Source organism: Equus asinus, chromosome 4 (assembly GCF_041296235.1).
Source record: "Equus asinus isolate D_3611 breed Donkey chromosome 4, EquAss-T2T_v2, whole genome shotgun sequence".
Taxonomy (NCBI): domain Eukaryota; kingdom Metazoa; phylum Chordata; class Mammalia; order Perissodactyla; family Equidae; genus Equus; species Equus asinus.
Genome location: NC_091793.1, coordinates 128,450,728 through 128,468,697, shown reverse-complemented (window position 1 = coordinate 128,468,697; position 17,970 = coordinate 128,450,728). Strand labels below are relative to the sequence as shown.

The 17,970-nt window shown below is 41.6% G+C and overlaps 1 protein-coding gene across 1 annotated transcript in view; it reads left to right on the top strand.

The window, feature by feature from the left end:
* Positions 1-16,936: 16,936 nt before the first annotated feature.
* TMEFF2 (transmembrane protein with EGF like and two follistatin like domains 2) overlaps positions 16,937-17,970 on the top strand; it is a 227,806-nt gene continuing 226,772 nt past the window's right edge. Inside the window, exon 1 of the mRNA XM_014837534.3 lies at positions 16,937-17,911. Coding sequence (XP_014693020.1) covers positions 17,740-17,911 — 172 coding nt within the window. The 5' untranslated portion in view covers positions 16,937-17,739. The remainder of the gene's footprint in view (positions 17,912-17,970) is intronic.

Below are 17,970 nucleotides of genomic sequence, written 5' to 3'. Positions count from 1 at the left end.
CCCCTACCTAAGTAGTGACACATTCTCAATCACCTATAACAATTCACCCTCAACTCTACCCAAGCAGATGAGAAAAGGACGGCAGGAGACAGAGGCTCCAAGAAACTCAATATTTCAATAAGTGCATAAAGAAACAGATGAATAGCTGCCTGAGCCCCTACATCAGCTCACTTTACCCTATTCTTTACTCTATGTACTCAAGTGCAGTAGGACCCTGCCCTGCTCCTCCATGGAAATTTTCAGAGTTAATTATTTGTGAAATTAATTATTTAATGTTTATCTTCCCCACTAAACCCATTTCCCTGTTAAACCCATTAAGATTTTCAATCTTCTTCCCTGCTGGATCTTCAGAATTAACTTAATGTCTGACTCATATTAGACATTCAATACTGTGGAATAAATAAATGTACAATCTTACCACATGTTTGCACACTCATCTGCATATTGTTCAGTGTGTAACTATGTGATAATGTGTATGACACCCAGTTGACAGAAAAGGTAGATTAATGCCCCTCGATTACTAACAAATAAATCAATATACTGATGTTGGAGGAGGTCATTGAGAGGACATCAATACCGGTTGACTCAAGAGCTGGATCCAGACGGTTAGAAGATTCCTCCTCTCCTCCCGTCTTCCCCTGTCCTTAGAATGTATGTTCTACCCACAGTTCCCACAGTGGGAACCAGTTTCAAGGATGTAGCCTTGAGAGAGCAATGTGTTGTTGAGAACATCTGAACAGTATACATGACTGAACCCCGTTAGTGGCCTGCATCTTTCTTCTGTCTCTCCCTGCCTTTTGTGTAAGGGGGCCAGTTTCTTGTTTCACCTGGAAAACTCTCAAGGTTGCCACCCAACAAGTCAGTCAGGAGACTGAAGGAATGGGCCTTGGGAAAGAGGCATCCATGGGGAAATCCCAAGTTGGCCATTGACGTCTTTGTGGGGAGGGTTGGTCCACATGTTAGAGGCTTAGGGACCACTGTGTGAGCACAGAGATGCCCTCAAAATGCCAGCTTGTCTAAGGGCTTGTTTGAGAAACTGTTCATAGAACACTGTGACAAAGAACAGAAATCAATGGGTGCCACAGTGGGCGGGCCTCTACTGGGGGCAGTTCAGTGACCACTGATGCCCAACTAGAGGCTGAAGCTAGAGTTAGGAAGTTGGAAGAAGAGCTGAGCTTAGAGAGGGACATGCCACTGTCCACTGCTCTGCTGGCTTCAGGGCTGGGAGACAAGGTAGGAGAGCAGGATAATCAGTCGGAGACGTTACCTCACCCTTTAGCAAAGCTCGGAGGGTGCAAGCTGCCTCGTATTAAGGTCCAAATGCTTGTGACAAAGCCTGATTGGGACACTCAGAGATGGAATCCCTGGGAAGGTGAGGAGAGTGACGAGGAGGATGTTGTGGTGATTGACAGTGAAATGGACAAAGTGCCCTGTGCTATCCGACCCTTAATACAAAAGAAAGCAAAAGCATAGCAACACTGCCCCAGCCAGCAATGCTACCTCAAGTATGGAAATGTTCATGATGAGAGAATACACTCCCACTAAGCTTACTGACATAGCTGCGGCGTTCCAGCAAAAGGCCAGGGAAAGTACTCAGACATGGTGGGTGTTGCTATGGGATATGGGTGATGGGGAGAAGGAGATGGCATTTCTCTGAGAGGGCAGGAGGCAGAGAAAATGAGCAACATCACCACATACCCTGCCCTCTGGCAGTGCCTGCATGGCACTTAAGGGCTTCAAGATACTCACTCCCTTATAGACTGGATTATTCTAGTCTGCAGAGAGGTTTACTCAATGAGGGGGTTCTCTCTGCACACATGGGACCCTGGAAATCTATAGAGGAGGCACAACAAATTCTTAGGGAGTTGGGAACAAGACAGGTCACCTATGTCTCTATCTTTGAAAGCCCTGATCAGTCCACACTCACTGGAGGAATGAAAGCCAAGACACTCCAGTCCACCCCCAGCAACTGGTATGGGACGCAGGTATCATGCTGAGTTCAGTGGTGAGATATTTATGATATAATAAAGATATTTATGACGTTGGGGAATCCATTGTTGATCTGGGGGAAACTGACAGATCCTGAGAACGGGTAAAAGCTGTAGGAAAGACCCAAGACAGACAGGGAGGTTGAGAAGCCAAAAGTCTATCCCAATGGACTGTAAAGTGTCCAGTAAAAGTAACCCCGAAGCATATGTGGTTTGACCTCATTGCTGCCAGGACTCTACCTGAAAATATAGGCTGGTAACTCGATGCTGTGTTGGGTGGCCTACAGAAAGCCTTGGATCCTGAACAAAAGTGCCCCTACCAGCCCTGATGCTCCACCTGCTCCAGCAGAAGCCTCAGGAATACAGTCTTATTCTGAGTGGGTGCCTCCCACATCCTGGGTATAGGATGCAGGCCAAGAGTGCCTCCAGGTGAGGGCTGTTGGAGGCAATTGGAGGCCTCATGTTGAGCTCACTATTCACTGGTCACCCAGAAACAATAAAAAGGTGGTGGCTCTTGTTGATACTGGAGCCAAATGTCCTCTAATACATGGTAATACTCAGAAGTTTTCTCCCCTCTCAGTGCCATTAATGCTTACAGAGGGCAAACGGGTATGGTCAGGAAAGTCCCTCTGACACTGCAAATTGGGCATTCTCCCCCACGAGAAGATGAAGTTTTTATCTCTGCCATGTCAGAGATAAAATACCAGAGAATATATCAGACACTGATATCCAACACGGTCAAACTCAGCAAACATCTGTTGGTGAATTCCACCTCCAGGTTAGAGCAATCAAACCAGTGTTGAGGGGATATGCCAACTGGGAACCAGTAAGTCTACTGCCCCATGAAGAGTAGTTGCTGTCCAATAATATAAATTGCCTAAGAGGCATAAGGAAGTAGGAGAAACTATCCAAGAACTGCACTGAGTGGCTGTTGTATGCCCTGCCCATAGTGCTTTCAACAGCCCACTATGGCTGGTAAAAAAGCCAAATGGCTCATGGCGGATGACTGTGAACTACCAAGAATGAACATGGTAGTGCCTCTCATCCATGTGGCTGTGCCCAATATTACCACAATCTTAGATAGCTTGGCCATGGTCCTGGGAGTGTACCACGCTGTACTGGACTTAGCAAATGCTTTTTTCAGTATACATGTGGCCACTGAGTCACAGGATCAATTTGTCTTCATGTGAGAGGGACAATAATGGACCTTTCAAGTGTTTCCGAAGCCTACCTCCACAGTGCCACAATACCTCCTGGGATGGTAGCCTGGGATCTGTCTCTGTTCTCCTTCCCCACATCAGTAAAATGGGCCCGTTATACCGATGATATGTTGTTTACATGTGAAGACTTGCCTCTGTTGCAGGACACTCTACAGATGTTACTAGAATTTTGAGAGAAAAGATGAGTGGTGAACCCACAGAAAATTCAAGGCCTAGGTACCTCCATAAAGATTTAGGGAGTTGTTTGGTAGAGTAAGATGTGTGTTGTCCCAGAAGCTGTGATTAAAATGCAACCCTATCCAACCCCTGAGTCATGAAAGAGGTACAAGCCTTTGTAGGGGTCTTGGGGTTTTGGCGGACTTTTATTTCCCACCTAGCACAGTGCCTCTGTCCCTATACCATCTGGTAAAAAAGGTCATGTGTAGGAGTGGGAGTCAGAGCAGCAAGCCCTTACTAAATTCACCCAACAAAACTTAAATAATACCCGGCAAAATCTGTCTTTACTGAACACTAAAATATCTTTAATGAGAAAAGCTGTTCTCTAAAATAAGATGGCCTTGGACGTTGTTATTGCCTCCTAAGGAGGCACCCATGCCATTATCCAAACAGAAGGCTGTGTGTTCACACCTGATGAGTCGCCTAACGTACCATCTTAATTAAATCACATGAGGACACAAGTGAACACCCTGAGTTACCGGACTCCCAGCCTAAGGGACTTAATAAATCAGTGGTTCGGATCATGGGGCTCTTGATGCAAAGAATTGTTACTTATTTGGGGAATCACTATCTTAATCTGTGTTTTCTCTTGCACGTGCCTATGCTGTTGCTGTGGCATCTGCCTCCAATGCAGCCAGATGGCTGCCCAGCGAGCCACCTCCATGCTGATGGAACCCCTTGCTGACTGATCAGGGCACATTGTGGAAGAGAGGGGCCTGTGTAAGATGGTAAGAGCTGGTCAGGAGGGATGGAGTGTTGGAGGAGGGCATGAATCGAGAGGACGTGATCCCCTGTTGAATCTGGAGCCAGACCTGGGCAACTGGAGATTCCTCACCCTCCTCCCCTGTCCTTGGAATGCACATTCTGCCCACATTCCCACCGTGGGAGCCAGTTTCAAGGATGCAGCCTTGAGAGAGCAATGTGTTGGTGAGACCATCTGGACAGGACACCAGACTGAACCTGTTAAGACCTCTATATAAACTGTTCAATTCTGGCTGGCAGGTGGGGAGATCTACTCATCTTGCGGCTGCCCAAGACAATTTTCACATGTAAGTTCCCTCCCTTATTAAACCTGCCACCTACCTATCTGGAGTGGCTTGCCTCTTTCTTTGGTCTCTCCTTGTCCTCCATGTGCAGGGTCTGGATTCAGATTTCACGCAGGGACTGCCTGAGGTTGCGACCCAATATCTGAAAATAAAAACTATTCATAAATTACGGTTAATCCCACAGCAGCATGGTCTTTCCTATTCTTACCAAAGATCATTGATAAGAGATTTAAGTATTTTTATTATTTTATTGTTCTAATAATTCTTCCTAATAAAACCCTAACTTGGCCTAGAAAAGGAAAACACTCAAATAGTGATTAGAAAGTTGCAGCATAAAATATGTAAAAGAAAAATGAGGCTGCAACTTGAGAAAATTAAATACAAGATTCTGATGTAAAGATCAAAATTGTGTTCTCACCTCCCTCCTGTTACAAGAGGTGTTTCTTTGCTCTATCTAATTTATCCTATCATAAATTCACTGAGTGTTCTTGTAACAAGTAATGTGAGTCAAGGAAAAATGTGCAGAGTAATATACTAAGCAACAACTGGAGTGGACTTTTGTCCTGCCTGCATACTTGTTAGTAATAGCCATTTAATTCTCGATTCTGAGATATATCTATTCAAGGATACAGAAAAATCTTTGACGTCATCATAATTTTAAAAATGGTCTACAAAATTCTTTTGACTGGTTTTTTTGTTTTTAGTTTGAAGTTTTACATTTAAAGACAGTACTGGATAATGAAGAAGTGGGACACTGATGTCGATATATGTGCTTTGTAATCTATACCAGTGTATATATATTTGAAATATATTTTTCCTCTTATCTAAGTTTAGATTGACATATACACAAATATTGAAATGATCACAGACATAATATACAAATATGTTCTTTGGCAATAAGATATGCATTCAACATGGTTTCGTAATTCTTCATATTTTATTTCACCTCCAATATTCCCAAATTTGAAATCTTATGCAAACTTAATATTATAAGTATTTATGTTAACTAGTTCGTTGATCATACGCAACCCAACTTTTCAGATAAAATGCTTGAAAGGGCTTTTTTCTTTTTATCAAAGAGTAGATTTTTATAGTAGAAATGGAAAGTGAACCAAGTCATTTGGAAATAAACTAACACGTTTCCACACCACTTCTTTCATATGAAAATGGCTTAAATAATTTGGTGATGTTATTTTCCCATAAATAATAAAAAATGGCTCATATAAAATAGAATGTTTACCCTAACGGTCATGAATGGGTTTTGGAGAGGTCTTTGAATCTCCTGAAATCATGTTAAAAATATGTGGCATAAGCTTATGCATATTTTTCTGGAAGAAGAACCTTTTCTTTCATGTGAACCTATAAAATATAAACACCAGTAATATATAGAGAAGGGCCCACAAGTCCACAGTGAAATATAGCATGAGATTAACGAGATCTAGGAAGACTTTTTGTACAAAGCTGCCATCGTAATGGGGAAATGGGGAAATAATAAATTTAAGACTTATTTAATGTTTGAATTAACATTATTTAGATTTTGATACGTGATTTTAAGATCAGGAATCTATGACTGAAATAACTTTAGGCCTGTCTATAGAAGTCAGATTTTAAATTGGTTGAACTGATTGATTGCCATTTCACATGCACAATTTCAGAGATATCAAAATGTCAAATCAACTGGCTTAAATTTGTCATAAATCTCTGAAATAAAGTGCAGTAGAAATAAACAAGATTTTAAAATTGAACTGAAACCTTAAGTTATAGAGGTGACCTATGTGTGCAGACAGATTATGATTCTTAAATGTACGTTTTCGTGAAATGTAACTTTCTACAACATGGCAATGCTCTGAATATGTTTATATATAATACAAATATACATTGTACATCAAGACAAGGGCATTTTGTTGCTATGTCAATAAAAACAGCATCTTCCAACCTTTACCTTTCAATCAGATGACACTGGCAAGACAATATTTTGTTAGAGAGGCAGAACTTGTGAGAGAAATAGGTTATTGTTATGGAATGTAAGCCTATTAACGCTGTAAATTTATCTTCACATATGTCATTTAAGATGCATTAGTACCCATTAGATGAAGGTATAAGCTAAACATTAATGGAGCTATTGTTGATATCTTTTCACCACAATATCCTCCCAGTTGTGTGTGCAATGTCTCTGAACAGAGCTTTCTTCTAAATGGTAGACCATTCTAAATGATATGCAATTAAGAAATGTGCTATTCTACTGCATTAAAGCACAAGGCAAATGCAAGTTATTAACATCCATTTCCAGTACAATTTTGCAAGTGAGAGAATGTGCACAACAAGGAAACGATCATTTACCTTATAATCACAGTTAAAAAACTGGTATTTACAATCCACATAATCTAGCTGGTGAAGCTTTCTTTCAATGCTTTGTAGTTATATTGACAACTCAAAAAGTAGGTTCGTTCTTAAGAACATTGAATCTTTGGTTAGAAAACATTGACTAAATCTTTTAATATTAATTTCCAGGCCCCTAAAATGGAAATAAAAATACCTATGTTGTAAAGTTGATGAGAATTTTTTTTTCTTAAAGATTGGCACCTGAGCTAACAACTGTTGCCAATCTTTCTTTTTTCTGCCCTATCTCCCCAAACCCCGCCGTACAGAGTTGTATATCTTAGTTGCAGGTCCTTCTAGTTGTGGGATGTGGGACGCCGCCTCAATGTGGCCTGACCAGCGGTGCCATGTCCTCGCCTAGGATCCGAACCCTCGGCGGCCGCACTGGAGAGCGCGAACTTAACCACTCGGCCACGGAGCAGACCCCGAGGAGAAATGTTTAAACAGTTTTGTAAGAAGCAAGTGCTAGGTAAATATGAACATCAGTGCTAATGCATAACTAAATAGTTGACCTACTAAAATGTATATTTGGTCATAAAATTAATAGTGGCTTTTTCCACCTTCACCGATGACATTGCGTTTCTCTCCTCACCTATTCACAGGATCATATGTCACAAACATCTCAAAGATATATAAGTCAATTACAAAACTCGTTTTAAAAATGTTAAAAACCTCTAAATTATTAAGTTTCACTGACTTAAGAGGAAATCATAGATCAAAATTTCAAAATAAAAAGATGGATTATGAAGAAAATCCATTATTTTCTACTTCAGACAAAGTGACTTAATTGTGTTTAAACTACATAGGTCCTATCTTCTAAAATTTCCTAGTTTTCTGGGATTCATTAGTCCACATATAAAAAATAGGAAATCTCATACATAAAGTGATTTACAACATACTTCAGATTTACATTTATTACATATTGCGTAATTTATGTAATATGTAAAATATTTTTAACATGTAAAACGTATTTAAATATGTAATATTTAAAATTTATGTATTATACAAATACACCTATCTGCATTTTATCATATTTTCCCTGCCCTTCAATTAGAAGTAATTTCTCAATCCAGAGTGTTGGGGGCTGAGATGTCCCCAGTAGTTGTCAGGTCTCTGACTCAGACTTCAGCAGCAAAGAACAAATCACATAAACTTCCTCTGCTTTGTACACGCTTCAACAAGCAGCAAATAATATCTGTCCTATTACAGAAAGCCTTGCAGATTACAGATCTCATTTAATCCTCATATTGTAACTGTCAAGTTACATATATAAAGAGGATGTAAGGAGGATCGGTGAGATGAGGCTCACGCGGCTTCAAGAGTCAGAGCCAGAACTTGAAATCAGATTCCAATTCAAATTCAGAGTCCTGGCCTTGACCCCAAAGCTGCTCACGTGATGGCTAATCCATAGCCAATTGTCAGTGTCGGGGGAAAAGTAACATTTTTAAAGTTTCTATAACTCGGAAGAAGAAAGATTTAGCTTTCTGAGAGGAAAGCACTAACTCACTCTGTCTACACGGGTATGTCATGTTAAACACTGTCCTTTGGATGTCTGACAGGTGCAACTATCTTTGTATAATACAGTTAAACTCCTTTGGAAAGAGTTCAAAACCAACCCACATTATGTTGAATTCTATAATATGGCAACTAATGTTACATTAGATTTTGGTGGTATCGCTATCTTCTATGGCAGCAAATGGACAAAAATTAGCCTGTAAGAAATTATGTTCTAACTGAAACATTTGTGTGCAAGAATATCAGAACAAAATTTGAAAGATATTTCTAATATTTCCAATATTGTACTCAGCTTAAATACTTTCCTCATTGAGAGTAGTTAAGAATCAAAAGGTAAGCTTTGTTTGCTAGCTACCTCAGTATTTCCCCCTAAAAGCATAGTCATGATGTCCTGTGGCCTTTTAGTCTCTTTCTTGGGGGAGTGGGGTAGATATCCTTGTTAAAAAGACAGTGTATTATATACACTGCTGCATTAAATTTAATTAGCAAATAAAATTAAAACATCCATAAATAAGGAACTGAATAAATTATGAGATATCCAACATGGAATTCTACCCAGCCAAATGAAGTAGCTCTCCTTGCATTTATTAAGTGAACAAAGCAAGAAATAGAACAGTGTATATGGTAAGAACTCATTTGTAAACCAAAAAGATACACATGTGCACACACATGTAAGTATATATAAATATACAAAAGTTTATTTATATTTACTTATATGTGTGTGTATCCTTTTGATTTCCCTCTCTCTCACATATATATATATATGGCAGTGGCTCACATAGAAGAACTAGAAAGACTTACAACTATGTACTGGGGCTTCAAGGAGGAAGAAAAAAAGAAAGGAGGAATATTGGCAGCAGATCTTAGCTCGGGGTGAATCTTTCCCAGAAAAAAAAGAAAATAATGGAATATTGTGTAGCCAGCACATCTTTAAATGTGTCTCTATATATTTCAAGTATGAGAGAGAGAGGATATATGCCTGGACAAATCTAGAAGGATTCTAAAAGACTAGTAGCAGCAGTTATCTCTGTGGAACCAGAAGTTCTGGAAGCTAGAAAGGCTGTATGACTGTATAATCTCTTTATTGTTTGAATTGTTTATCATGTGTAGATGTATACACGTGTACAAATATACATACACGTTACAAGTATATATTATATGGATGTGTGTACATGCATATGTGCATACGTATACATATATATACATGCGTGTGTGTATAGTGTGTGTATGAGAGAGGCCCCCAAACATCACCTGCTGTATATCTTCCTCTCTCTTTGTTCATATCACTCTAAAACCTCAAATTTCATATCAAGACAATTGTTCTTTGTTTTACAGTCTGATTAATTGGGTGGTTGATCTCCTGACTTGAAGCCATAGGAAATATGAAGGTAGCAAAAAATAAAGGCACAATGAGAGGATGAGCCCATGAATAAAATCCTGCCCACGTGAGGCGCTGAGACTAATGACCAGGCGGTGGGAGCAGGGAGGCGACAGGAGGAGTTCCACGGCACCATCCATTGCTGAGGTACCCCCTGATGGCTCAAGCCTCGCCTTCTCGGTGCCGACTTTTCATTCCAAAATAGGTCTTGCTTAATAAAGGAAATCTACAAGGAACTTCGAGGTTATTCCAAAGTGCTTTCACTACATTTCCTGGTGCACTCTTTCTGGAGTGTGTTGATTGACACGCTTAGATTTAGCATTTTAATTTAATTTAGTGTCATCTGTTGAATGCTAACTATGAATAAAGCATTTTGCTACATCCTTTAGGTATACATGGACAAAGAATGATGTCCCTGAGCTGAAATTAAAGATCTTTGAAATTCAATATTATTTCACTAATTATTGTATATGGAAAGCAAATCCTACATATGAAAGTCAGGGCTCATATAAAGTAAATTGGAGAATTTATATAAACTAGTTTTATAGTTGTTAAATACTTTACCATGGAAACATCTCTTCTCCATTCTTAGAGGTACTAAAATTTAAAATACATACAATTTCACAATACTACATATGTAATGTACAGTAGACATCTAATGCAGATAAATGCAATTTATAAACACATCTAAGATGGTGATGTTAAGATCGCAGAGAAAATCGGTCTATAGGGAGAAAAAGAAGGGAAATAGCTAAAGAGAAGTAAAAATGAGATGATGCTGAACCAAAAAGATGAAATGAGCATCTGCCTTAACTCTCCAGACAGCTTTCTATTTAAAGATTTCAGTCCTTCCGGTAACCTGCCTCCTTCCTCGATTAGAACTCCACATTTTCTTCTTACACCAAGCTAAATTTCTCTGTTACTCAAGTAATAAAAAGCACTCTGGCCAAGATAGAAAACTGAGGCTCAGAGAAACCAAGTAACTTGCCCGTGGACACACAGCTTCTAAGAACCTGGGCAATGACTCCAACTCACGTATGCACAGATGCCTGGCCACTGCCATGTGGCTTCGCCTTATCATTATATCAGAAGCTCTAATAATAGCCAGTGAGTGGCTAAGAGTCCAGATTTATGCTGCAAAGCCTAGAGATAAGTATAGAGGCGTAAAGAAGTCAATTAAATTCTCTTCAAAATCTTGTGAAAGTTTCTATATTAACATTTTTAGCTTGTTTAACAATGTAAGATACAGCTTTTCAGAAAGCTGTGTTATCAGACACAATCTGTATCTGATCCTATGTTACAATCAGTGCTAAGGAAATCAGAGTATCTAATTTAGAATTTACATAGGACAAAACTGAGAAAAATTTTTAAAGGTTGTAAGGTGGCGGGGCTGACATTTTAATCATCTTCCCAAAATGTTTATGATGGCAGGAAGAGCCACATTGAAAGACAGGGCTGTGGAATATGTACTCTACTGTGAGCTGGCTTTACTGCTGTTTCTGCGAAAAGAGAAGTCAGAGAGGATGATCAGCTTTCTCACCAAGCCTGCTGACACAAGTTTTTAAGGAGTCTCATTCCTTTAATCTATCGCTACTAATGGGGTAATATGAGGAAACCCATGGCCATAGTTTATTGTAGCGCTTTCTTGCTAAAAGGGAGTCCATGATCAAATAATATTAGAAAATCAAAGTTCAATAACATTAAACAGGTGTTTCATTTTATTGGATGCGTTTGGTTTGATTTTACTGCAGGCCTCCTCAGGGCCTTTAATATGCAAATGTGCATTGGGAAGCTACAGGGAGCTGAATGGCATTTACAGGAAGCGTTTCCCAAATTTATTTTATGACGGAAGCCTCTCTTCTCCATTTTTTCTTATTTTGGGGCTGGGGAGAACACAGGTAGAAGGAGGAGCAAAATGATTGAGAACATTAGTTCTTGAGTGACCTGCTCTGCCACTGACAAGTAATTTGAGCAAAAGAAACCAAAAAGCAATACAATGTCACAGATAATAGAGGGAGAAATGATGCAGGCTTATTGTAAAAACTAAATGAAATGCTTAGAACATAAAAGACTCGATGCTGCTAATAACACAAATTGAAAGAACTACCGTCACTAATTCTTTCCACAAAGCCGGAGAGCAGTCCACTTCTAATTTAGCTCAGTCGAAGCCGCAAGCAGCCAAAGACAGACATGAAAAGCGGTTTCATCCAAAACTGATTCAAGCTCCTGGTTCTGACTGCAAAAAAAAACAAGTTCCATAATGATTTGAAGAAAAGTACTAAACTAAGCCCTAAGATAAGGCTATGATTAAATTAAATAGCAATTGAAAACTGTTTGAATTTGTAAATAAAAAGACACCAAATCGCACTGAGGTGCCTGCTGCTTTTTTATATCCAGCTCTTTTTAAAACAACAGGTTTTTTCAAACTATTGGCAAACTAGTGGCAAACTGTTGCATATTGCTTTGGCTAAATATCTTAATCAAAGAGCACCTTTTGTGAGATGTTTATTTTTAAGAGCTTTAACTGAAAAAACCACTCTTTTACCTGCTGAAACTTGGATATTTGAATAAGGAAGTCACTGTCTCCATCGCAGTGGCTGTCAACAGAAGCCACCCATCACCATCACCAGTGAAACTTTAAAAAAATACCCCAGTGCCTCTGCCTCACCTCCACACTATCCAAGCCTTGGAGTGCGGACAGTGCACCAGTGCTTTTCAAATCCCCAGGTGATTACAATGCACAGTTGTGACTGGGGCCCACTGCCCTAACAGGAAATAAACTATTTCTCCAGGGCTGAAATTACAAATCTAAACATAAACTATCAAAAATAATTAAGGGCACAAGAATCTATAAGGCATAGGGAAACTTCTACATTATAAAACTATTTCTTTCAATCACTGCTTATTATTTATACATCATTACCTAATTATAGGAAAGAGTGGAAAAACAGCAAATTTAATTACTCAGTGAAAAAAATGAACCAAAGATGAAGATGATGTCTCTGAAATATAACATATATATTATGTGTAATATATAATTATTTATGTATAATATATGTATATATGTATAATATAATATATAATAATATTGTCAATAGCATTTTACCTACAAATTAAACACTTAATGTTCTAATACATTTGTTATTTACTGATAATATAATATGCATTTTTTATATCAATAAATTATAAATGAAAACTGAAGGAACAATGATTTGGGACATTATTTCTATCTATCTATCTATCTGTCTATCTGAGGTAGGCTAGAAATTAAGGGACAAAATGTTAAGGTATTGAGTTAGATATGAAAATTATACTGTGCTTCATTATCAATAATCAACACATTGTATACTTTAATATCATACACATATCATTTGTGTATCCTTAAATACTTTTTATTATATGTAAATATATAGCTAACTACACACACACACATTTATGTATTCATTCATTCATTTATATAGGGATTCTCCCTAAGGCCATTACCATTAACTTGTATATTATATTTCCCTTAATCTTCAGAAGATCCCTGGGACATAGGTACTGTTATTACCCACATTTTACAAATGAGGAAACTGTCTATGCTCACAAAGTTAGTAAGTCAGACATAATAGAAGCTTAATACATATGTAGTGAACATACGCATACGGAAATGCAATACTTAATGGTAGAAAGACAGACACATACAACAGCTCCTCTGCACACTTAGTCAAAGCCTTTCTCTTGTCTTAGAAATCTCTCTGCGAAAGTCCTGTGGAAACTGAGCAAGAATTCCGATATCCTTCATTCGTCACATAGATGTAGGTAACACCTTAGTTCTCAAAGATGACTATTAAATCTTAGATTCCCAGACTCTCTGAGTTAGAATTTCTGCTAGTGAGACCTAGAATTTGCCTATATTTTAAAAAGCTTCTTAAGTAATTCATACGAATTCCAAATATGGAAACCACTGGATCTCATTGCTCATGGTTGAGACAGAATGAGTTTGGGTCTTACTGGTGCTCCATAAAAAGGGCAGATAAAGGCCTGTTTGGACAGAGGGGATATATTCCCAGTTACAGTTTCCTTTCTCAGAGGCCAAGAGGCAGCCATACAGCAGAAGATGTGACTTAGGTCCTGGGCTCCAATGTCAGAGAGAATTGGGCTGAGTCCCAGCTGTGCCACTGCGTAGGTTTGTTAAGTGGAGCAAGTTGTTTGCTGCTTTAAAAGCTATATGCCTTTTCTATAAAATGGGGATATGACATTCCTTGTCTCATAGGGGTGCTGTAGGGATCACATAAAATAATATGTTTCCTGCATGGCAGAATGTCTGACATCTAAGAAACACATACATCTTACCATTACTGAAGCATCAGAAAGTATTACAGCTCAGGAAGGAGACAGAGTTCCGATGGGCAATGTGTTTTATTTTCCCAGATTCATTTATCTTAAATTATTCTTCTTCTAGAATAAATTCTCCCTTTCCCCACTCCTACCCCACTAAAGCTCTGAGTAATCGCACACTTCTTAATGATGCCCTTTCCATGTGGGGAAAAGAAAACAAAAAGTCTTCTGGAAAAAAATTCTGTGCTGTTTCTACCTAAAAAATATGATAACTTGACTTTACCCCCTCTGAGTCCATTCTAGAGTGCATATGCCATAAATAAAGTGTTTTAGCCCAGGAATATTGAAAGCAAATATTGTGTACTATTTTAAAATAAGAAATTTTGCAAATTCATGATATGATTGGATTAGATTACTAGTAATCATATAATACACAATGCAAAGTACAATTCGTAGACTTAGTTTTAAATTCAATCCTAATAAGTAAACTGATTTGACCCTGCTGGGGGAAAAGTTGAAGCGCTAATCCAATCACTAATTCAATCTTCACTGCCATAAAATTTAATGCCTGTCTACTTCCTTGGTACTAATGACGAAATAATGTATATATTTTTATTTACGTGTTCAATAATACTGTGCTCCGTTCAGTGAATGATGCTCTTCCGCCACTTGGTGGTGCCTGCCAGTTTCAGAATTTGTTTCTTGGTGGCACTGTAACACTAACTACAAAGTAAGCCGAACAAAATCACAGCATTCTTACTGGAACGACTTTGCTTCAAACTGTTTAATAATTTAAAGAACCTCTGCAGAAGCAACCGCATTTTGTTAACCAGTCACAACTAGTAATTAACTCCTTCGGAGTTTTAAGTTACTTTGGACAAAATGTCTTAGGAAGAGTGCATATTATTAGAGAGCATGCCAAAAATTTACTTAGCAGAGAATTCAATAACAGTTACTCACTAAGAGGTTCTGTAAAATTTTACTAATATAGCCAAGCACTGAAATCCTAGCAAGTCCTGTTTCATTACCATAATTACTGCGTGAACACTTTTAAGGACTTTGCCTTTAGTTTCAAGCATGACTTATTTTCATCAGCCTCATTAGTTATCACAGCAGCCTTACTACGGAAAATGACGTGTTCTCAGTCTCGACTAGGCAGTTGTTAAATCTCGATCTATATTAAGCGTATATTTATGTTCTCGTCTGTGCTGAAAGGGCGCAGTGGAAGACATCTCTGATTCCTTGTTTTTGCAATATTGGCTGGCAGCTCTAATGGGTATTCCGTTTCCTTCAAGAATTTAGTTGCGCTGTCTAGAAGCCGATTTTCTGATGCCTCCAACGTCTGGTCAAATTGATCTGTTTTAATGGAGTCTTCGTTGGTGAGGAGCGAGATGCCACCGACTAGAATGCTGGGATCTGCTGCTTAATTGCCAGGAGTGAGACGCAGAGATTCAGAAATCTTTGGAGGTGGGCGGGGTGGGGGGGTAAAGGCGGGGGATCTCGGGGCGGAGGCGGAGATGTAAGATAAAGGGATGGGTTTCACACAGGAAAAAAAAAATGCGATTTCTTTGAGGCACTGAGGTGCTGCACGATCACATCTCTCAAAGGAGAAGTTAAAAAGCAAGAAAGTGGGAGGAGGTTGGAGGTTAAAGAACTTAAAAAGATAGCTCCGGTACAATTTGTTTCTCTGGCATTGCCTGAGAAGAATAGATAGTCCCTCTTTTCAAAGTGTATTGGAGCCTCTTTTAACTGATTGGGGATGGAGGCTAATTGCCTGTGGAAAGCTATCAAACAATGCTCTTCTAAATTCAGGGGACACAGAAGGAGAGGGGAGAAGGCGAGATTTAGAGAAAAAAAGCAAAGGAGGGTTCTCGAAATGAAAGAAAGAAAGAAGGAAGGGAGGGAGGGAGGGATAGAGAAGGAGAGTGCAGGGAAAGAAGAAAAAAATATCCTGAGTCACTGAACAATCACACAGAAAACACTGTGACTGCAATAACGACCCGGGTCACGGGAGAAAGCTCTTCCTCTCCATTCGTGTCCCAGGAAGTTCTGGGTCCCGTTACTAGCGACTAAAATACCATTAGGCTAAATTGTTCTAACTGCGTGAAGAATGCAGCAGGCAGAAGGCGGGTCCGCTCGCCGTTGCCCAGGCTGGCTGGAGCTGAAGGAAGAAAGGCGCAGGGCGAGTCTCCTGCGGAGTCGGACCTGCTGGCCTCGCCCAGGTCTCCGGCGATTGGGCAGAGACCGGCGGGAAGCGCCAGGAACACTACCCGCGCCGCCAGGCAGAGCGAGCCGCTCTCCTTGGATACCGCTTCCCTGCCGAGGCGCCCGGCAACCCACCCACTGCTGATGCAGAGGAGCCTTCCCTTGCTCTCTGTGACCACTTGTCCCGACCAAATCTGACCTTCGAAACATTTGCCCGCACCGCCCAGGCAGCCTCACAAATAGGCTCCCGGCTGGAGACGAGCGTGTGACGGAGAGAGGGCTTCGAACCTTCGGCTCCTCAAACCTTTGGCTGCTCAGGGCTGCAGGGGGCCAGGGAGGGGAGGAGAGAGACGGAAGTGCAGAGAGCCTGGAAGGCTGGTTGAGCCAGCTTGGAGAGCAGCCTCGGGGTCGCAGGCTCCTATGGGAACTGCTGCTGCTTCCAGGCTGGCCAGAGCTGTTCTCACAGCAGCGCCTCTCACCCTCTCCTGCTCCCTGCTCCTCCCCAGAGAAACATCCCTGGGCTCTCCGCGGCGATTTTCCCAGCCTGTATCCAGTTACAGCCAGGCGGCGCGCTCCCGCACGCTGGAGCGCCGGCGCCAGCAGGACGCCCTCTCCTCTGTGCCCGCTTTCCCCTCTCTACCCTGCTGCTACCGCTCCTTCGCCACCTCCACCCTCACCAGCTCCAGCTCCGAGAGACGCCACCCAGCCACTGCCGGCGCCGGCAGCCCGCGGTTACGCACAAAAGAGGGGCGCTGGATCCGACCCGGCGCTCGGTAGGGGGCGTCCTGGGGCGGAGAGTGAAAGGGCAGGTGGTATATAAAGGTGTGGAGGTCGCCCACCCTGAAGCCTGAGCTTCTCACTTGAGCCATCCCCGCCCAGCCCCACTCGGGCCAGCGCCTGGCGAGCTAGCCCATCTGTGGCATCCGTCGTCGTCGCCTCCTCCTTGCACCTCCTCGCCGACCCCTCCCTCCCGGGACCTGCATCCCGCTCCGCCAATCAGCGCCCGATTGCCTCTTCCCACGTGATCCCGGGCGGGCTAAGGACCTGCTGCTTCCCAAACGCCAGAGGGATGCGGGCGGCAGAGCGCGAGAGGCGGCTGCTAGGCTGCGGGGCGCGTTGACTTTCCCTCCACCCTGCCTCCTTGAACGCTTCTCCTCTGCCCCTGGACTCCGGGCTCCTCCCGCTGCCCAGCTTGCCAGAGTCCTCTCCTTATGGCATAGCCTCCCGCGTCTCCGGCGCAGCTTCTCCGCGGACGACCCTCTCGCTCCCGGGGCTGAGCCGGGTCACTGGATGTTGCTGAAACTCTCAAAATCATGCGCGGATTTGGCTGCTGCTTCCCCGTCGGGTGCCACTGCCACCGCCGCTGCCTGTGTTGCTGCTGTCCGCGGGATGCTCAGTAGCCCGCTGCCCGGCCCCCGCGATAGTGTGTTCTTCGGAAGCCGTTTGCTGCTGCCGAGTTGCGCGAACTAGTCATGGTGCTGTGGGAGTCCCCGCGGCAGTGCAGCAGCTGGACACTTTGCGAGGGCTTTTGCTGGTTGCTGCTGCTGCCGCTGATGCTACTCATCATAGCCCGCCCGGTGAAGCTCGCGGCTTTCCCTACCTCCTTAAGTGACTGCCAAACGCCCACCGGCTGGAATTGCTCTGGTAAGTCCGGAACCCCAGCCCCCGACCCCTTAAACCCCTCAGAGGAAACGCGCGTTTCC